Source organism: Hyperolius riggenbachi, chromosome 4, assembly GCF_040937935.1.
Source record: "Hyperolius riggenbachi isolate aHypRig1 chromosome 4, aHypRig1.pri, whole genome shotgun sequence".
Lineage (NCBI taxonomy): Eukaryota > Metazoa > Chordata > Amphibia > Anura > Hyperoliidae > Hyperolius > Hyperolius riggenbachi.
The window spans coordinates 250690102-250712992 of record NC_090649.1 but is presented as its reverse complement, the minus strand read 5'-3'; the positions used below and the strand labels follow the sequence as shown (position 1 = coordinate 250712992).

The window sequence follows — 22891 nt, the reverse complement described above, 5'->3', positions numbered from 1 at the left end:
TAAGGAGATACTCGGCAAACAGTCTTTCATAAAGTGGTACAAGATATAATAACGTTGAGAAACACTGTTCCAAAACACCATGGACCCAGCCTAATGGAATACCCTGGAGCCATGACATTAGGGATATTGCACACACAATACATTCAGTATCACGAAGCAGAGTCATTTTATTCAATATGACTCGGCACACCTGTGGAAATATTAAATAAAAATCAAATACTATCTTGTAATGCAACCAAACATCAGAGGACCAGAGGCAAGCCATGCACCGCCGCACTATCACACATCTGTCCCGAAAGGCAGCCGCTGCTGCTGAATCACCGGGGTTTCCTGGGCGGCCTTGTAGGGCTGCACATGGTCCCTCCCCACGTTAGAAGAGCCATTGGAAGGTGGCAGGGGTAGCCCAGGAAACCCCGGACGTGAATGACACTCGTTCCATTAGCTGTGCGCGGCCCCGCAACGAATGCGCGGACACGAAGGAGGGGTGGGACTGGCTGCTAGCGGCGTGAGCTCGGCTCTCTCGGCCGCCATTTTACAACAGCCATACTCCACTGGACAAGGAGCTGCTACTACTACACGAGGGGCGCGTTCGTCCAACGCCGTGACAGCCGAGAGCAGAGCAGGTAGCCCGGATACAGCCAGCACCCGCCCAGACCGGGACAGGTGAGATGTCGAGCATCTTCATTCAGCTCATTGTGGAGCCGGCGCCTGTGGAAAATGGATTCCTACAGTGGCACGCTGGAGGTGGGGAGGCCGGGGAACACGAGGCATGTGAGAGGGCGGCCTGCGTGCCGGGCGGCCACCCCTGCAGCGGGGAGGCGAGCTGGCATGTGTCGGCGCGGCCTGGCAGCATGGTGTGCTGAGTGAGCGGATATTGTGCTGTGGGTGCCGGGGCTGCATTACGCTGTTATAGTGGATGGAGGATGTCTCTTGACACTGGTGAGGGGATTCATTCAGTCGCTTGTGCGTACGGCCAGTCCCCGTGTACTACAGGCCATGCACTTCCCGCAGGTCGCAGAACATGTGCAGAGAGGCGGCGAGCCATTCATTACTATGCAGCCACCTCTTCCTGCTGCTAGTGTGCTGGCATTGTGTGCGCGGCTGGGCGGCCTCCTGCTGCTGGAGGTACAGAGCGAGCACGTGTCTGCAGCGGGCTCCGGGCCCGGCCTAGTATCGCCCTGTGGGTGGGGAGTAGGAAGAGGCGCTTTGTTCACTGTCTTTGCACTACAGCCATGCGGGCGGGAAGCAGGCCCTGTACAGGCCAGGCTGCTCCTGCTGCCACCTACCTTTCCACACCCGGGTTGTGGAATCGCTGGGCTGAACCTTCCTTTGGTGATTTGAATGACTAATTTAATCCAGAAAGATGTTGAACAAGTTGGTCTTGAATACCGAAATGAATGTGGGAAGTTGAATGAGAAAATTCTGCACCAAGTATGCATGCTTTTTTATGTCTTTATTTGCAAATAAGTTATTTAAATATTTATATTGGTGGAAACATTGTATAGTATTGCATGGAAATAATGCCTAAACATTAGAAACTTGTATGTAGGAAGTGCAAAGCATGACACAGATTGAGGATCTATTAGGTCTGACAGCCTATGATATGGTGGTGGGAGATAATATACAATAGAGGGAATTGAATTGTCTGCTAGTCTATTTTAGGGGACCCATTAGGAAACCTCAGGGAACAGTTCCCCAATCACAGTACCCTCTTACAGCACAAAGTAACATGATTGGCTAAATAGTGTGGGCGTAGTTTACAACAACCTATTGGAAACCTAGCCGTTACAGAGAGAGTCGTCCACCCAATCACGTTAACAGAATTTGTCACTGAGGTTTTCTGCTGGGTCTCCTAAAGTATACTAGTGCAGGAATGTCTTTACTTGGTAATGGAAGGGAAGATAGTTTTGAAGAGGTGGGTTTAGAGGGCCTGTTTACAGCTGTTAAATGTAGTAGCATGTGATCAGACAGATGGGAGTTCTAGAGAGTGGGAGCAGCTCAGATAAATTCTTGGAGCTATGTATGGAAACAGGCACCACAGGCATGACCATGTGATACAAGAAATGTTTTTTATTTGCTGAACAAAAGATCCACCAAGATTGATTCTTTTAGCTGAGCTTCAGGTTAACTTGGGAAAACATATACACTGCAGGTCTGATTTTTTTTTTTTTTTTTTTTTTTTTTTTTTTTTTTTTACAATTTTATAGACTAAGCTTAACTGTGGACAATTTTCTTCAATATCTGTGGGCTAATTTGCAGATTGACCTAACCATAGATGCTTGCTGAACTTACCACCTGCAAACACGTTTTATTTTCATAGTCATTCCAGCCTCCTATACAGAAATTGGGCTTTGTCGGTCTAAAGGATTGCTTTGTGTGATCCTTTTTGAGTAAAAGTTCTTGGGCTCTTAAGCCTTGACTTACAATTTAAGTTGCCTGTCAGAGATTGTCAGCACCAGATCCCTTGTGACATTGCAGGGTTGAGGCTGTACAGATGTGTTGCTAGCCTGTAGGGTGGGGACAATAATACTCTTGGCCGACACGACCCGCCAGTCGGATCGTTGGCTGAGAGGGGTTGGGGCTACTGTACACTCTGGATTTTTGGCAGTGGTTAATGGCCAAATAGGCCAATTTTCATCCAGTGTATGTATAGAGCTCTACAGATGAATGGCAAATCTGTTTATCACATCGTTTAGGCACCCAGTTGCTTGGAGTCAGTGTCAGCCAGTTATTCTGTAATGTAGTTGATTAGGAGCATTTGTAACCACACAAGTCAGCAGTTGACACGAGGTGCTGTTACTGTCCTATAAAAAAAATATGCTGCATGTTATGTCTGGCTGCTACCCGCTGAAAGGTACATGCATGGGGTGACCGTTTGTGCATGTGTCATGTGGTTGAACAATAGTGGCTCGGGCAGTAAACTGTACTACTGTCAGCCATCTGTGTGAAAGGGCCCCTATTGCTCTTAGTTGTATGTTTTGATCTATGGAGCAGGAGGCTCCCAGCTATGAGCATGTTAAAATCAGTCAAAAAAACCTTTCTTCGCCAATTGCTGCTTGCCCATATGTTTGCAGGGGATAAAGGGGGCACCTGTGCAGGCTGAATTGATCACAAATAATGCTGTCAAGTCTGATGTCTGTATGGCGTTTTAAGTCATTGGAGGAGCATAAGGGCTGTATGTATGCATGCATCACATAGATCTGTGAGAAACTTTCTGTGAAGCGATTTACAAGCACACCATGATAGTTTGGATATAGTTTGAAAGGCCCGGTATTGAATAATGACTTCATAAGTGAGTAGAAATGAGTGTAAACATCAGAGACAGATAACTAGTATATAAATAGAGGAAGCTATGAGAAAAGCTTACATTTCAGTATAAATGGACTGGAATGTAGAGAAAAATGAACAATATGGTGAGTAGTTAAATGGGAAACTAATCAAATTCTGTTTTGGTAGAAAACATGATGAATTGAGGATTTTAAGCTTTATTTTATTTTTTTTTTATTTTTTTTATGTGGTGCAGATTTTTCTTGTGATACTTCATCTGCTGTGCTGCTGTTGGTTTTCTTTCTAATGTACAAAGTCCATTTATTGACATTGTAAAGCAAAAATAACTTCTGACAGCAAAGCTGAGATATAAGAAATAATTTTTTTTTTTTTTTTTTGTTTATTGCACTTTCTCAAAGCTAAGTAGTTTTTACTAGCTATGGTGTAACAAGTCTGTAAATTAGAATGCTTTGAAATAATGGCTGGTATTTTGCTTTTCCCTGTGGTTAGAGGCATATATGTAGATAATTTGTGCATGCACAATCAGATTGTTGCCAGTCATCACTTAATGATGCTGATTATTGCATTTGTACAGATATCTGGAGATATGGCCGCTGAACATGTAAATGGAAATGGTACAGAAGAGTCCATGGATACTTATGCTGCAGTTGTCCCATCAGAGCATTTGCAGACTTTGCTCGATGCTGGTTTACCACAGAAAGTTGCTGAAAAACTAGATGAAATTTACATTTCAGGTAAGACTTGGTTCTTGCAAAAATATATCTATTTGCATTTATTTTCTCCATTGGATTCTGCCTAAATTAGCAACTTTTTGTGGTTTCCAAAACATGGGAACTGCTGGTATAATTTAGTGTCCCATCCCCTTCAATGCTTGAGGTGTCTAAAATGTTGTCATACAGTCTGTCACAGAACTCTCTAACAGTGAAGGGGCATACCATGGCAGGTTTAAAGCTCACTGGATACATAATATACTAATCGCACTCTTAGCTATTCTCTAATCTTACATATGAATGTTAACTGTATTATCAAACTTTTTTTTTTTCTTCAACTCCACACACCTGTTGTGGTGTTCCCTATTGTTACAATATAGCTCTATAATAGCACCCTTGTGTTTGGTTGTGACTTTCGATTTTCCTGTGTTCTCGTTATTTAGGGTTAGATTAGACTGACACGTTTGCCGATGGAAGTGGGTTTTCCATTTAGAAATACTATTTTGTAGTCCCTTAATGGTCTGTTCTTCTTAATATTTCTCCAAAGTGGCCACATATTTTGTAGGTGTATGGGGTTTGTAGCTGACAAGTAGATGCTGAAATAGTTGGCTGTGGTGCAGGGCCATCAATACTGCCTGCCGTGATAGGGACATTACTTGAAGTTTCAGACTAGGTACAAGGCATGACAGTAGTAATATTTTAAGTGTTTCATTTTTCATTACACCTTAAAGTCTTTGTAACGGATACAATTAAAGCTAGAGACAGACCTCTCACCCCTCAAATTTAAGGTATTTAACCACTTCAGGACCACAGGCTTACACCCCCCTAGTGACTAGGCTATTTTTTTATTTATTTTATTTATTATTTTTTACAATTCAGGGCTCTAGCTTTAAGAGCTCGCTGCAGAGCCATACAACTGTGCACAAATATGAATTCACCCACTCATAGTGCCCCAAGATCGCCGCTGAAAGAGTGATGATGGAGCTGAGCTCCGTCATTCAAGCAGGGATGTGCGCGCATTGGCGTGTGTGATCCCGCATCAAAACACGCCACCCAGGACTATACGCCGATTGGCATTAGGCAGTTCTATGGGGAACAGCCGCGTTTACGCCAATTGGCGTGAGGCGGCCAGCAAGGCGAGTACCTGTGAGCAAAAAAGTTGGATACTTGCAACAGTACAGAGAAATCTCTAGATAATGCATGTCAAACTCCAACCCACAGGCCAAATCTGGCCCCCAGAGCCATTAAATTTGGCCCTTAAGGGGTTTCCCCACTTTGCATCATTTTTGGCCTACTTTAGCCACTTGAGGACCGTGGGCTTTACCCCCCTTAAGGACCAGGCACTTTTTTCCATTCAGACCACTGCAGCTTTCACGGTTTATTGCTCGCTCATACAACCTACCACCTAAATGAATTTTGGCTCCTTTTCTTGTCACTAATAAAGCTTCCTTTTGGTGCTATTTGATTGCTGCTGCGATTTTTACTTTTTATTATATTCATCAAAAAAGACATGAATTTTGGCAAAAAAATGATTTTTTTAACTTTCTGTGCTGACATTTTTCAAATAAAGTAAAATTTCTGTATACATGCAGCGCGAAAAATGTGGACAAACATGTTTTTGATTAAAAAAAAAAACATTCAGCCTATATTTATTGGTTTGGGTAAAAGTTATAGCGTTTACAAACTATGGTGCAAAAAGTGAATTTTCCCATTTTCAAGCATCTCTGCCTTTTCTGACCACCTGACATGTTTCATGAGGGGCTAGAATTCCAGGATAGTATAAATACCCCCCAAATGACCCCATTTTGGAAAGAAGACATCCCAAAGTATTCACTTTGGGATGTCATAGTGAGGCATAGTGAGTTCATAGAAGATATTATTTTTTGTCACAAGTAAGCCGAAAATGACACTTTGTGACCAAAAAAAACGTTTCCATTTCTTCTAACTTGCGACAAAAAAAAATGAAATCTGCCACGGACTCACTATGCTCCTCTCTGAATACCTTGAAGTGTCTACTTTCCAAAATGGGGTCATTTGTGGGTTGTTTACTGTCCCGGCATTTTGGGGGGGTGCTAAATTGTAAGCACCCCTGTAAAGCCTAAAGGTGCTCATTGGACTTTGGGCCCCTTAGCGCAGTTAGGCTGCAAAAAAGTGCCACACATGTGGTATTGCCGTACTCAGGAGAAGTAGTATGTGTTTTGGGGTGTATTTTTACACATACCCATGCTGGGTGGGAGAAATATCTCTGTAAATGACAATTTTTTTCATTTTTTTTTTTTTACAATTGTCCATTTACAGAGAGATTTCTCCCACTCAGCATGGGTATGTGTAAAAATATACCCCAAAACACATACTACTTCTCCTGAGTATGGCAATACCACATGTGTGGCACTTTTTTGCAGCCTAACTGCGCTAAGGGGCCCAAAGTCCAATGAGTACCTTTAGGATTTGCTCACGGTTTAGGACCCCTAAAATGCCAGGACAGTATAGGAACCCCACTAATGACCACATTTTAGAAAGAAGACACCCCAAGGTATTCCGTTAGGAGTATGGTGAGTTCATAGAAGATTTAATTTTTTTTGTCAGAAGTTAGCGGAAATTGATTTTAATTGTTTTTTTTCACAAAGTGTCATTTTCCGCTAACTTGTGACAAAAAAAATCTTCTATGAACTCACCATACTCCTAACGGAATACCTTTTGGGTGTCGTCTTTCTAGAATGGGGTCATTTGTGGGGTTCCTATACTGCCCTGGCATTTTAGGGCGCTAAACCGTGAGGAGTAGTCTTGAAACCAAATGTCGCAAAATGACCTGTGAAATCCTAAAGGTACTCATTGGACTTTGGGCCCCATAGCGTACTTAGGGTGTAAAAAAGTGCCACACGTGGTACCGCCGTACTCAGGAGAAGTAGTATGTGTTTTGGGGTGTATTTTTACACATACCCATGCTGGGTGGGAGAAATATCTCTGTAAATGACAATTGTGTTTTTTTTTTTTTTTTTTTTTTTTTTTTTACACACAATTGTCCATTTACAGAGAGATTTCTCCCACCCAGCATGGGTATGTGTAAAAATACACCCCAAAACACATTATACTACTTTTCCTGAGTACGGCGGTACCACGTGTGACACTTTTTTGCAGCCTAGGTGCGCTAAGGGGCCCAACGTCCTATTCACAGGTCATTTTGAGGCATTTGTTTTCTAGACTACTCCTCACGGTTTAGGGCCCCTAAAATGCCAGGGCAGTATAGGAACCCCACAAGTGATCCCATTTTAGAAAGAAGACACACCAAGGTATTCCGTTAAGGTGTATGGCGAGTTCATAGATTTTATTTTTTTGTCACAAGTTAGTGAAAAATGACACTTTGTGGAAAAAAAAAAAATAAAAATCAATTTCCGCTAACTTTTGACAAAAAATAAAATCTTCTATGAACTTGTCATACACCTGACAGAATACCTTAGGGTGTCTTTTTTTTTTTTTTTTTTTTTTTTTTTCTTCCCTAAAATGGGGTCACTTGTGGGGTTCCTATACCGCCCTGGCATTTTACGGGCCCAAAACCGTGAGCAGTCTGGAAACCAAATGTCTCAAAATGACTGTTCAGGGGTATAAGCATCTGCAAATTTTGATGACAGGTGGTCTGAGGGGGGCGAATTTTGTGGAACCGGTCATAAGCAGGGTGGCCTTTTAGATGAGGGGGGGGGGGGGGGCTGGGGTCTGGGGAGAATCTGAGGGGGGGGGGGGGGGGTCTGGGAACTTTATAAGGGAGGAAGGTGGCCAGTAGATATTGAGGTTAGCCGGCAATTTGGGCCCAGTGTACAGTTTTGGCCCACTTTGTATTTGACACCCCTGCTCTAGATAGTCCAGAGGCTTCCTCATTGACCATCGATCCAGCGCTGCGGCCCTCTGAACATATTCGCGAAGAGCTTGTTGAATATGTTCTAGTTTCCGCTTTCCCATGCATGTACGAGTGAGACCGTGCTTTGCATGTGTGAGTATAGTCTGCTGCTGTGCAGTAACACAAAGCTGTTCTTGCACTGCTTCTCCCTCCATGCACAAGCAGCTGCGTGTTGCTGCAAAGGTGTGGACCAGGAACAGTGGGATCAAGGAGACCATACATGGGAAGCCTCTGGATCCTTCAGAGGCTTCCCGCTACTTGGCTAAGTTTGTCATTTTTTGTTTCTAGTACGCTGGTTTTGCTATAAAAGAGGAGCTTTTCAGCCATACTAGCTCAGAAAAAATCCACATGTATAAGTAGATACGTGCTCTACTTGCATAACAGATGGATGTAATGTACTGTCCACGTTTTGATTTCAGTAAATTTCTTAGTAAAGAGAATTCTGTTCTGTCATTTAGCCATCTTGGATACCCTCTGATTGAAGCCAATCCTGACTTGCATTTTTCTTATCCGTTTCTTCTCCTCTTTTTCTCTGATTCTGTATGCATTGCCAGCCCTCCTCCCAGTCTTCAGACACTACCACCCAGCTCTGTAGTAGGAAGTGCATTTTCATGCATCATCATTTTGACCAATCAGAGGCACAGGAGGGTATGAGGCTTCAGCCAATCAGGCTGCATTAGTTGTCTGAGGGGAATAACTAATGAAGGGGAGGAAAGTAGAGAAGAAGGAAAAAAAACCCAGCGTGCACTGCAACTTTTTGTCCAGCAAAAGTACCAAATAAGAGCCTGGGTAATGATATCCTACTGGAAAAAAAATTAGGACTGGGACCCACTAGTGTGTTAGGCAAATTGCAATCGTAAGACATGCAGCATTTTGGGAGCATTTCCGTTCGAATGTATTGTATGGAGCAGTGAAATCGCTCCCAAAATCGCTTGCAAAGCGTTATCACAAATCACTTGTGATTGCGATAGCACTTTGATCACCCGGCGACCAGCAAAGCGCTAAAGAATCGCCCGAGTGTAAACCAACCCTAAGGGCCCGTTCACACTTAGAACTGCAGAACGTTGCGGGAGTGATTTTCCCGCGATTAGCACGGAAAAATCACTGGACACTGCGGCGGTTTTGGAGCGATCACGATCGCGGAACGCTCGTCGCCGGCAAACCGCTGCATGCAGCGCGGTTGCGATTATCGCTAACCACAACCACGGCAGTGAGAACACTGCCACTCGCTACATTGTGTAGCAGTTCTTGCAGAACCGCTAGCGGTTTGCCGTGAGCAGGAATCGAGCGTTTCCCGCTCAAGTGTGAACGGGCCCTAAGATTGATTTTGGATTGCCTGGTTAGCAACCTTTTTCATTATTATTTATTATTATTATAACAGATAAAAAAAGAGAATTGATTTTGGATTTTATGCCTGACGGTTACTCTTTAAGTCATTGTAAAGATGTCTGTTTTTTGAGGGCCCGTTTCCACTATCGCGAATCCGCATGCGTTGCCCGTACAAGTGGATGGGACTGTTTCCACTTGTGCGTTTCCCCGCACGTTTCTCTGTGCAGAAAAAATATGCATGGTAGGGTCCTCAGAATTCGCCTGCGTGTGGAATGCAGGCGAATCGCACGCAATGTATTTAATAGGGAAATCGCATGCGTTTTCCCCATGCGTTTATTGCCGCGAATTCGCATGCGATTTCGCATAGGTATTAATGTTAATTTACACAGGCAGTGACATGGTTAAATTCGCATACAGCCTTACCTATGCGAAATCGCGGCAAAAAACGCATGCGGAATCGCACCCGCATGCGATTTGCCTGCGGTGATTCGCCGGCGATTTCGCAACGCTATAGTGGAAACGGGCCCAAGTGAACCTCCTGATTAAAAATCTACTCAGCAGCACTGAAAAGCTTTGGTGTTTAACAGTTTCACAGCATTGCTAATGATTGCAAAATTTATTTATTTATTTTTATTTAAGTATTTATATAGCGCCGACATATTACGCAGCGCTGTACAGAGTATATTGTTTTGTCACTAACTGTCCCTCAGAGGGGCTCACAATCTAGTCCCTACCATACAAAATGCAGGATACATTAAAACTAATGGAAACAGCAGTGCTATCCGATTGTGTTGCGATTTTGGCCCGAGCGCAATCATCGCCCCACCGCGGTTTTATGCGATTGAGCCCTACCATACTGAGTATAGTAGCTCAATCGCATTAGTGGAAATTGGTTTGATACGTGATGGTGTTTTATAGTGTAAGAGAGCCTTAAAATATGTCCTGCTGGTGTATGTCATGTGCTGGAATAAGTAAGGCAGTTAGCGGTGCAGCACCCTATTTACTTATTTCATTAACTTGTAAGGCTTCAGGTTTGCGATATGTAGTTTATCCCAGGGACTTGAGCTTGTTAGTCACCAGGGATAGAAGCATTAGAGCAGCAATCAACATTACTAAGTATTGCCTGATATGTGAAATTGTGAGGCACCCCAAAGCTTCTTAACAGCTATGCATTTATTAACCGTAAACCAAAATGTTGTATAGATTTCCAGGCTTGCCATAGTGTCTTTAATGAAAACACTTATCTGACTTATTTATATCATTTATCATTTCCTGCTGCTCAACATTTTTTTTTTTTTTAACCTCCTTAGCGGTAACCCCGTGCTGGACACGGGGTAAGCCGTCGGAGGGTGCCGCTCAGGCCCTGCTGGGCCGATTTACATAATTTATTATTTTTTGCTGGACGCAGCTAGCACTCTGCTAGCTGCGCCAGCACACTGATCGCCGCCGGCCCGTGCCCGATCGCCGCTATCTGTTGCGGCGTGCGGCCCCTCCAGACCCCGTGCGCTGCCTGGCCAATCAGTGCCAGGCAGCGCCGAGGGGTGGATCGGGACTCTCAATGACGTCGCTGACGTCATCCCGCCCCGTCGCCATGGCGACGGGGGAAGCCCTCCAGGAAATCCCGTTCTTTGAACGGGATTTCCTGATCGGAGATCGCCGAAGGCGGCTATCATGTAGCGAGCCCTGGGCTCGCTACATGATTAAAAAAAAAAAAAAAAAAAAAAAAAAACTGCTGCGCTGCCCCCTGGCGGAATTTTTCATACCGCCAGGGGGGTTAAACTTGAATGCATCAAGCCCATGTACCCCCTGAGTCCATCAAAGTACCCATATCTCATATTGAGGATGTATGGATTAAAATGTCTGAAAATCATTTGTTTCTACTTCCAAACATTCACATTGTATCTAAGATATTAACACAAGTCTTAAAGAACAAGCGACACCAATGCTAACCTAGAAATAAAAAACACATATAGAAGTAGATAAATACTACTTCTACTCGCATAACAGATGTATTGTGCTATCCACGTAAATATTCCTGTGAATTTTACAAAGGAAAAGCAGAAAATCCTATTCTAGGCAGTGGCCATCTTGCCAAGCTAATGCTTATGTCATATCCTCGCTGACTCTTGTTTTCACCCCTCCCTTCTCTTGCTCATTGTGTATTTATTAGCTGCCCTCCTCCCAGAGTCTTCAGACACTCCCACTAAGGTGTATACTAACTGCACTGTTTTTTTTTTTTTTTTTTTATTTCCACATCCAATCACCGAGTCACCTCAGCCTTGCTTGTAAACATAAGTAATCAGAGGGAGCTTCTGATAAGCAGCTGGCAGGGAAATAAATGGAAGAGGAGGGATATATTATAGATAAAAAGAACTCCCAGCATTCAACTCTTTGGCACTAGGGCCAGTGCTCCTAAAGTATGTCAACTCCAAACCATAAAAGCAGAAAAAGTTTTGCAAGTTCTGAATGCAGGATTAGCTTCTTTATCACTTAATACACTCAGACCAGTTGCTGTTGAAATTTTATTTTTATGGTGACAATACCGCTTTTAAAGGGATGCTTAATTAAAAAAAAATGCCTGTTACCTACCTGGGGCTAATTCCAGCACCCCGAAGTTATCCTGCTCCCTCATCGTGATTCTGCACTCTGCTGTACCTCCGCTGCCACACTCCATAAGCCGGACGACTCTACGAGTGTCCGGCCACCACACATGCGTGGTGCTGGCCATGTGCCGCCCTTATAGCACTCCTGCGACCGGCAGAATTCTGCGCAGTAGCAACTTTTGCTTACTGCGCAATCGCGGAGTGCAACCAGCCATGGTAGCGAGTTGAAGACATGGGGCTGTGTATCCAGGGTTAGGAGGGGGAACACCGAAGGTACAGAACAGCACTAGATGATGGGGGGGGGGGGGGGGGGCAGTAGTGCAATGTGGTTTGTCCCCCCTCCAGTGGAACAGTACAGACCAACTGGGAACTGGAGGAAACTGTTACCTAACCCATTACCAGATATCGTTTTGGACATTTATACCTTTAGTATATGTGATCTAATGGGGTTGATTTGTAAAACCTCTGTAATATTACCACGCGCACACACAGCAACACTACTGTACCATGAGATGCTAGTAGCGTGATATGCGTTACTCCACTACAGTAATGGTCACGCTACTAGCGTATCTCATGGAAGTAACAGTAATATTGCTGTGTAGGGCTGAACAATATATCGTTTGTAGACCAATATCGCGATTTAGGACAAGATGATCACGTGATTGTCAAAGCTGTTAAAACCTCCTGGGCGGTATGCTATAGGAGCCCCAGTACAGGTGTCATTCCCTTCCGCCCCCCCCCCCCCACCTTTTCAGTGATCGCCTCCCAGTAGCAATTTCTAACCTCTCTCTCTCTCTCTCTCGCGCTCTCTCTCTCTCGCTCTCTCTCTCCCTCCGCAGTGATAGCGGGAGGCCGCTGGTGCGGTTACTCTCCGTGTCTCTTGCTGCGCAGATCACACAGCCAGCTACGGTCTCCTTACAGTCTTCGGTACCGTGGCGCAGATTGATGACGCCACCAAGCTGCATCCCGGTACTGTAGACAGGACCGGAATTGGCTGTGCGATCTGCACGGGAGATAGACATGGTGAGTATGGGTGGGTGCCCACTATTGCTGCAAAGGGAGAGAGGAGGGGGGCAATGCTGAAGGGGGTGGTCCCCCCCCCCTGTACCAGTTGCCTGGCAGCCCTGCTGGGCTATTTGACTACAGTAGTGTCCGAGTAACACCAGAAACAAGCATGCAGCTAATCTTGTCGGATCTGACAATGTCAGAAACACCTGATCTGCTTCGTGCTTGTTCAGGGGCTATGGTTAAAAGTATTAGGCAGATGATCTGCAGGACAGCCAGGCAACTAGTATTGCTTCAAACTAAACAAGTATGGCAGCCTCCACATACCTCTCACTACAGTTGTTTTTTAATGAATCCACCCCATTGTGCTGTCTGCTTTAAAGAGTAACTCCAGTGAAAATAATGTAATAAAAAAGTGCTTCATTTTTACAACTCTGTATAAATGATTTAGTCAGTGTTTGCCCATTGTAAAATATTTTAACCAGTTCGGCCTATCTGGACGAGCTTATTCGTCCAGATAGGCACTGCATCTTTCCCTGCGTGGTGCGCACGATCGAGCGCGCACCCGCCACTAGCCCCCCGATCAGTGAATGGGAATATAATTCCCATCCACCGATCTAACCTCCCCGCAGAAATACCGACGCTTTCTCTCCAGATAGCGCGGTATTTCTGCCCCCAGGAAACAACTCCTCTGATTTTTAGTTCCTGGATGCGAGATCGTTCGCATCCAGGAATTTTTTCACTGTGGCCAAATAGTAAACTGCACCCACATACATTTTTAATTAAAGAAAAATATTATTTTACATTAAAATAGTTTCCCTCCCACACCAAAAATTACCCACATACATTTTTTTATTAAAAAAAATAAATAAAAAAAATACAATAAAAAAACAGTTACCCAAGGGTCTGAACTTTTTAAATATGCACGTCAAGAGAGTATGTTATTATATTATTTAAAATTATAAGCTTATAAATAGTGATGGACGCAAATTGAAAAAATGCACCTTTATTTCTAAATGAAATATCGGCACCATAAATTGTGATAGGGACATCGTTTAAACGGTGTAATAATCGGGACAGATGGGCAAATAAAATACATGAGTTTTAATTACGGTAGCGTATATTAATTTCAAACTATAATGGCCTAAAACTAAAAGAAATGAGAAAAATTCATTATTTCTCAATCTTCCTGTTAAAATGGATTTAGAAAAAAATAAATCTTAGCAAAATGTACTACCCAAAGAAAGCCTAATTAGTGGCGAAAAAAAAAGTCTAGATCAATTCATTGTGATAAGTAGCAATAAAGTTATAGGCGAATGAATGGGAGGTGAACGTTGCTCGGATGCATGAGATTTTCGGACTGCGGTGCTGAACCGGTTAAATCCCTGATTTTATAGTGTGACATTTATCACATGGTGACATTTTTACTGCTGGCAAGTGATGTAGCTGCTGCTTGCTGTTTTGGCAGTTGGAAACAGCTGTGAACAGCTATTTCCCACAAAGCAACAGGGTTCACACAGGAAACTGCCAAGAGTACATACTGTTTCTTTGTGGGAGGGGTTTCACCACAATATCAGCCATACAGCGCCCCCTGATGGTCTGTTTGTGAAAAGGAATAGATTTCTCATGTAAAAGGAGTATCGGCTACTGATTGGGATAAAGTTCAATTTTTGGTCGGAGTTTCTCTTTAAGTTTATTCCAGTAGAAAACACCATAAAGAGGTACAGTTAAATCCCTGCTATCCGGCTCTGGCATCCCCAACAGTCTCAACCAATCCGCATGCCTGATGTATTTTAAGTCTGCTCTAAAGCCCAATTAAACTCATAATTGAGCAGGACAGAATCTAATGGCCAGGAAGATAAGTGATTTTAAAAAGAGTAAAGTGGAAAGAATGTGTTTAGATCTGAAGTACAGGTTGAATGCAGCCTTGTTTGGAATTCATGTGGTGGCCATTCATGCATAGATTGACAACCAATGTGGCAAATGGTTCGATGCCTCTCTGATCTTAATCTGCTCGGAGAGGGATCAAATACTTCCACACTCTGCACTAGGGCTAAATGGTTTCTCGGTTTTAAACCGAAACCGAGATTCCTGTCAAGACGATCTGGTGATCGTCAGTAGCTGCGTTTTTCCCCGGTGCCCGCAGTGCTGCTCCGTATGGCTATGTGAGGGAAACACATTTGATGTCACAGCTGTCATTTCTAAACTCAACTAAAAGATGGTGCTGTTAGGATGCAGTAACGCAGCAGTGTGGTGAATGTTCCTGCCAGTTCTGGGCTGAGCTGTATTAGCTGGTAGTTCCTGTGACCTCACACGTGGGCTACGACTGCATGAACTGAATGACATGAAGGCTGAGTTCCTTGCATGTATCTGCAGCGGTGTGTGAAGCTAACTGAGATAGTCTGTCACCAAACTTAATGGAGACGCAAGTCCCCTGCATGCCAATTTATTTGCTCTGTAGTTATGAATGAGGGCGGCACTGCACACTATGGCCAGGCATGCCACCTCTGTTGTAGTTATGAATGAGGGCAGGGAGTACCTATGCTTGGCTACCTATACTGATGCACCGATACCTGACTGACCTATACTGAGTCCAAGGGTGGGGTTTTTTTTTGTTGTTTTTTTTGCACATTGTAAATTTTTAATGCTAAAGCTTGATTTGAAATAAAAAATCATGACTTAATCTTGATTTCTGATAAAAATCGTTCAATTCAATCTTTACATAAAATCGTTTGGCCCTACTCTGCACATGGATTTTAATGCTGGAAACTATTGAACCAGAATGTTGTACTGTTCGATGCATTGCAACACTATGAGCTGATGATCTACAGTCACTGCACCCCAGTCCCGATCAACATTTTCTGTCTGTCAAAAATAAAACTACTATCGTTGAGGCATGCTGCACTACAGATTTTTTTTTGGTAGGAGCCGACAGAAAACCGATTAATACACGGCCTGCTTAGTCGATATCCAGCCTGAAAATGTCGGGTCCCCCTGTAAGAGAAAGTTAAAATGACGTGCTGCTTTTCCCCCCAGCTGAGCTCGTCCATCCCGCTAAGGTGGTTAATGTAGAAGGGCTGTCTCTTTGTATGATTAGGTGTCACGCAGTAAAGCTTGTTGTAAGATTGTGAGAGATCTTTTATTACTATTCCCCTTTTCATATAACTATTTCCCCACAAGCCAAGTCCAGTTATATGCAAGTATTTGGCCATTACTGGCAAAATAACATTTCAGGTGTTGACAAACATGGAATTTTTCATAGCTCACATTTTTTTCTGTCCACATGACTATAAGAGACAGATTCTGTTGCAATGCAATGGTCATTTGGGCTGAAGGGTACCATAGCCTGCGGTCACAATGTATTTTACACCAGAAGACACACCTCTGTTTAAAAAACAAAAACCAGGAAAATAAAATTATTCTCAACCTGGTGCGCCTCATGGTGCAGGGGTGTCTAGTGCAGCGTGTCTTACTTCTAAGCTACCGTACATACTCGAGTATAGGCCGACCCCCTAACTTTTACCTAAATATACTGGGAAAAATGACGAGGGTAGGAAATGCAGTGGTCCAACGGCGCAGAAGAAAGCATTGTTTAGAGAATATAGATGGATTGGAGGAGGTAGAAAGTACATATACAGTGGAAAATGCCAGACTGGAATGGTGTGTAGCGGACATCTGTACCCCTGCCGTTCTAAAGTGCATACAGGTGTCCCTTGACATTGCTGGACTCACCTGCAGCAACCCTCCTGGTCAGTTCATTGATCCAGTTACTTATGTTTCTTGCAAGATCTTCAAATGAAATTCCCGCAGAGTAGAGCTTCATGCATTCTTTCCCCTCTTTCCGTACAGCAGCACATGGTGCTCCACCATAGCAGAGCAGTTTGAGACACATTTGTTGGTTCCCAAAGAGGGACAGTTGGGAGCTTTGGATGTGGTGCGTCTTTCTCCCTCTCCCCTGTGCCCCCCTCGCATGTGCTGCATATGGCCCCCCAAGTGCCAATATGAGATCTGGAAGTGCGAAGTAACGGCTGTCCACGTAGTCCTCAGCGTGTGCAGAGTGCCCGTGCAGAATTTGGGAGAGACTTCTGTGCCGCCCACTCCTGTACTGCGTTCCTGTGTACCTGGGATATGCGGTGCTGGTGCGTCCGTTACTAACCCTCTGGTGCCCGATTGTCTCCCCGGCAAGTTCGGCATATGCAGCGGTGGTGTGTCAGTCACTCACCAGTCTGCGCCGCTCGGAATCCCTCTGCCTCTCGTAGCCGCGGTCTCATTGCTATGGGGCCATCTAGTGACCTCTGTAATCACGTCATAGCAATGAGACCGCGGCTACGAGAGGCAGAGGGATTCCGAGCGGCACAGACCGGTGAGTGACTGACACACCGCCACTGCATGTGCCGCACATGCCGGGGAGACAATCTGGCACCAGATGGTTAGTAACGGACACACCAGCACCGCATATCCCAGGGACACAGGAACGCAGTACAGGAGTGGGCGGCATAGAAGTCTCACCCAAATTCTGCACAGGCACTCTGCACATGCTGAGGACTATGCGGACAGCCACTACCGGGCACTTCCAGATCTCATATTGCGGCGGGGGCACCTAGGGGGCCTCTCTGTGCTTATGACTCGAGTATAAGCCGAGACCCCCACTTTTGGGTCTCAAAAACTCGGCTTATACTCGAGTATATACGGTAAATGTGCTCCCCCGAGACCTGGCGCCAGGTCTTTCCCTGCAGCTATTTCAAGGAACCCCCCACAGCTACTGCAAAGGTGTAGCTTTACTTGCACTAGTAAAATATTGGTAGATCCTACCGGTATTCTTTCGGGATAACTGGGCGCTCACATTCCCGGGTGCACTATTTTGATGTACGCCCATGCAGAGTATAACGGTGCTCCCTCACCTCTCCAGCCAGTGCTCTAAATCCTCTGTCTTGTGGCTTATCTCCAGGCCTGTATTGTTGCCGATGCCTTTTCTCACTGTGGCGTACCTTTGCTGGAGTCATGGTGAAGGGGGCTCCACTGACTATACAAGCCTGAAGATCAGATGGAAGACGCTGGGGGTAAGGGAGCTATGCTGAGGTTACCCTCTGAAGGGGCTGCAGGAATTTACATTAGTTTGCTGGTGCTAGAGAGGTGGCGGAGGGGGCACCTGGCGCTGCTCTGAATATGTATTGTTCAATCCAAAAGATGCATTCACTACTGACACTTTGATCGGTCAATGAGAACACATGTTTCTATTCCCCGATCGGGGGAGGGGGGTGCTGCAGGCATGAGCACCACCTAAAACTGCGAGATGCGTGTATCTCTGTCTCTGATGCTGAAGTGAAGTCCACAGGGGCGTAGATGCAGTTGTTTAAAGAGACACTGAAGCGAAAAAAAGATTAGCAGCAAAGAAAATATTCTCATATCTTTATTTTCAGATATATAGTGTTTTTTCTAACATTACATCATTCACTAATATGTGCAGATTACACAACACTCTTCCTGTACTGGAAACAATTAGACTGATGTATCTGATCTTACTGTTTTATTTCTTAGCTGTACTACACATACAAATCATATCATAATTTTTTTTTCGCTTCAGTGTCTTTAATGCAGATACAGTACTGAAAGTGTTCTCCTCTGTCCACATTTCTGTGCAGCTTGGATGATACTGTTGCATTGCAGCCATGCACAAGCAAGGCACAGATGACAGGCAATTCCCTCAGTGATTAGGCAGCATCTTACACAGGAAGCGTAGGGCTCACTGGCTGGTGCTTTTGAGGTCATCCACACAGGCCCAGAGTAGTATGCAGATAGCGAGCAGGCTACAAGTGGCTGCCGGCCTGCCCACTGACCACTAGGGCTGATCAGTGATATGCAAATGTGTGTAAATATATGCAGCTTGAAAATGGACCAATCAAGTCCCATCCAGTTTTAAATTGGTCCATTTTCCAGCTGCATATATTTATACACATTTACATAAATTTGCATAAACTCAAAAGTATTTGCATTTCATTGATCATCCCTACTTAATACAGCTCATGGGTCTCTGACTGGCATGGCCATGTGCAGGGCTGTGGTGTCGGTACAAAAATCATCCGACGCTTCAGTTTATGAAACCTCTGACTCCAGGTACCCAAAATGGCTCCTACTCTCCCACTCCTTAGTCTAATACACGTGTCGAACTCCAGGCCTGGAGGGCCAGATCCATGCCAGTGTTTAGGATGGACTGAGAAAGAAAGGAACGTGTTCTACCTGAGGGACCACACCTTTCCTGATTCAGACCCATCAATTCATTTGAGCTGTACCAAAAATGTGTGAGGTTCTCGGCCCTCGTAGGACCGGTTTGACATACCTGGAATACTTATCAGGGCTATTGATTTAGAACAAATATCATCCGATTCCGACTCCTCAGTTTATGAAACCACTGACTCCGACTTCAGGTACCCAAAATTGCTCCGACTCCACAGCCCTGGCCATGTACCTGCCCACTTTCCATCATAGCCGGATGCATAATGCTGCAGGGGCAGAAGTTTAATACAAGTGTAATAGAACAGAAGTTTTATTAGGGTTTACTATATCCGGTGTTCCTACCGTATAGTTATAATGGTGCTTGGGCGGGACCTGGACATTTTGTTATATCAGAGTTAACTATTACTAGTTTATACTGTACTAATGACTAGTGATGGTCAATGAAATCAAAATCCTTAGGAAGTGGATTCAATTGGGCTGGTTCTAAGCTGCATATAATTTACATTCAATTTGCATGTAAGTTAAAAAAAAATGCATCTCATTGCTTCTGTCCAGTGTTCAGGCATTTACCTCGTTTACCACAGTGCATTAATTATGTAGGTACAATGTAGTCATGAAATTTAACGTAAAGGTATATTTTTCATACACACTCTGTACTGTATCAATAATAATAAAAACAAAACAATTTAGTAGTAAACAAAATGGGGAAGATATAGTTGATATGAATAGTAACTGGTTGTTATCCTGTAGGTGCGTAGCTTTTAGATTTAAACAATGTTGTCATTGTAATATCCCCCATGTTTCCATTGCATCAATGTTTCAGGTGGACCTATAGCTTTTCAGTCTTGGCAGTAAACTTAAGCATCTCCTCAAAAACATTAGAAAAAAAAGCAGGGCTGTGGAGCCTGAGCTGGGGAAAAAATGCACCAACTCCTAATTTAAACTGTAATTAAAATAGAAAATATGATCAAATGTTCTATTTCTCAGATAATGGTCATCATAATTTATATATACAGTAATAGCTATGCTTAGTCCACAAAAATGAAATAAACCAATCAAAATTAGTTACTTGTGCTGCTTCAATAAAGCAGTCACTGTATTTTTAAAGTCAGATATACACATCTGATTGTGACTATATACATATGATGTGTACATAGGAATCTCTTATATATGTTACGGCCAGAACCCGAAGTGTGGCCACTTCGCGTTCTGGCCAGCCACTTCGGGTTCTGGCCGACCAATGTGCGAAGTGGCCGCAGCGCAGCGGCCAATGTTAGAAATGTTTCAATGTATTAAAACCTGCTCAATTTCATGAAATGCAGCCGGCGGCAATGTAATAGATGAAGCCGCTGTCTTTCGCACTGTCTCCTCGTCTCCTCTCCTCCTCCAACCCCCCCCCCCCCCCCCCGCCTCTCTCTCCTCTCCCTGCCTCCTATACAACATACGGAGCAGCCGGGAACACGCGTGTCCCCGAGAGTCGTTCGCCGCGGCAGGGGAATCCTGCCATTCCTGCAGAGCAGGTGCTGGCAGAAGCAATGTCTGCAGCCTCCCCGCTCTGCTTCCCCTGCCGCGACGAACGACTCTCCAGGACACGCATTGTCCCCGGCTGCTCCGTATGTTGTATAGGAGGCAGAGAGAGAGGGGGGGGGGGGGAGGAGGAGAGGAGACAGTGCGAAAGCCGGCGGCTTCATCTATTACATTGCCGCCGGCTATATTTCATGAAATTGAGCAGGTTTTAATACATTGAAACATTACATTTCTAACATTGGCCGCTGCGCTGCGGCCACTTCGCACATTGGCCGGCCAGAACCCGAAGTGTCCACACTTCGGGTTCTGGCCGTAACGTACTGTATATACTAAATAACATCTATGCTGATGTGTAGCCGTGTCACTAATAGAGATGGCCAATGAGATGGAAATAATTGTGCGTTGATGCGGATTTGTGAGTAACGTTCACTCTTTGCTCATGAAATCAAATAATTTGATATGTTAAAGTTTGGTTTGGTGACTACGAATTAAAGGGTACCTGAGACGGATGAAAATAAGTTTTATACATACCTGGAGCTTCCTTCAGCCCCCTTCAGGCTAATCGCTCCCTCACTGTCCTCCACCACCTGGATCTTCTGCTATGAGTCCCGGTAATTCAGCCAGTCAGCGCAGTCCGGCCTCATGCCGCTCCTACAGCCAGGAGCATTCTGCACCTGCGCAATAGTGCTGCGCAGGTGTAGTACACTCCCGGCGGCGGAGTGTGTGCATGCGCACTACACCAGACTGGCTCCAAGTACCTGGACTCATAGCAGAAGATCCAGGTGGTGGAGGATGACAGCGAGGAACTGATTAGCCTGAAGGGGGCTGGAGGAAGCCCCAAGTATGTATACAACTTTAATTTCATCTGTCTCAGGTTTACTTTGTTACACAGTAGTACTATACTCTACATATGCACTCCCTACAGAGCTGCAGGGAATCCACTGAGAATGTCGTGCACATTGAACACAGAGGTGTTGTCTATCACCCATAAACCTGGTTCAGATTGTGCATGAAGAATGTGAAATAGAGGAACAATCGCCTCATTCTCCTGCAGAGTACCTGCACATCACTCTTACATGTACCCACAGTTACATTGCCTAGGGCCTGATCCATGTTCTTTGTTCCGGTCTTTACCTTTTACAAGTACTCTTACCAAGGACTAGTTTTAGTCTGACTAAAGGTGGCCACACACGATACAATAAAATGATCCAATTTTTACGGCAATTCAATAAACGATCGGATTCCCCAAAAAATCGAAAGTGTTTTTTTTTTTTTTTTTTTTTTCATTTGACTGAAAAATCTGATCGGATTTCCCGTTTTCTGCAATTTTTATTGATCCGGAATGCCACAGATATGTCTTCAATCCTTGTAAAGATTGTATGGTGTGTGCTAGGTTGTCAATTTATTAATATACTCACCCTAGCAATTTTGTCAATTTCCAATCATTTTTATCATAATTGGGGAAAAATTGAACATACGTGTGTGGTACATTGGTCAGATTTTTGAATTATTACAATCAGTCAGAAAAATTGATTGCAATTCTTAAATTGAACAGATATTTTAAAAAAAAATTGTATGGTGTGTGTGTGTCCACCTTAAAGGGAATAAATATGGCAGTCTACATATCCTTCTCACTTTAGTTGTCTTATAATTCCTAAGCGTTGGCAGTTAAGAGACGAATTTCATGTTATATACTTTCAATCAACAAGATTGTAATATGCAAATTGGGAGTCTGAGTCTGTGCAATCCTAAACTGAGCAGTCGGATTTTTGTACCGACTCCACAGCCCTGAAAAAAAAGGCTGGGAGCACGCTCTGTGCTTTAACCCATGAGCCTTCTGCTATGTGGTGTTTCTGCATTTTTCTCTGCGTTTTTGGTTTGTTGTTTTCTTTTGTATGCAGTTGTGTGTGCTTTCAAGATTTTTCATTTTTTTTTCTTTTGGTGGGTAAAGACACAGTAATCTATCTTTCTTTGTATTAAAAAAAACTCCTGTCCACCCCTCCCACCCCCCAAATATAGGAAAGCATTGTATGCAAACCTTGTATCTTCTGCAATTTGCATACAGTATTTGGGGCGATGCAATATGCTGAGCAATTTTAAGATGGTACGTTGCAAATCCTAGAGAGCTGTGATTTGCAGTGTGGCCCATAGATTTTTTTTTTTTTGTGCTTACTTGCGTTCCGTTAAACAGCGGTTTTCCCTTTAGATTTTTCTTTGAGGGGAGTTTGCCAATACTTTGGATTGGTGAAGATTTAATCCAGGTACACTTTAAGCTGTCTATCTAGTCAGGTTACGCTGTGTAA

General features: G+C 44.1%; 1 protein-coding gene across 9 annotated transcripts in view; it reads left to right on the top strand.

Moving 5' to 3' along the window:
• The first annotated feature begins 463 nt into the window (after positions 1-463).
• Positions 464-22891, top strand: part of SYNCRIP (synaptotagmin binding cytoplasmic RNA interacting protein) — a 58763-nt gene continuing 36335 nt past the window's right edge. For 4 of the 9 annotated variants that reach the window (XM_068231119.1, XM_068231116.1, XM_068231115.1 and 1 more), the window contains exons 1-2: positions 1246-1431; positions 3863-4022. In XM_068231119.1, coding sequence (XP_068087220.1) covers positions 1342-1431; positions 3863-4022 — 250 coding nt within the window. In that variant the 5' untranslated portion in view covers positions 1246-1341. Of the gene's footprint in view, positions 664-1244; positions 1432-3862; positions 4023-22891 lie in introns of those variants that run through there. The other 5 variants (XM_068231114.1, XM_068231112.1, XM_068231117.1 and 2 more) reach the window with 4 other exon arrangements.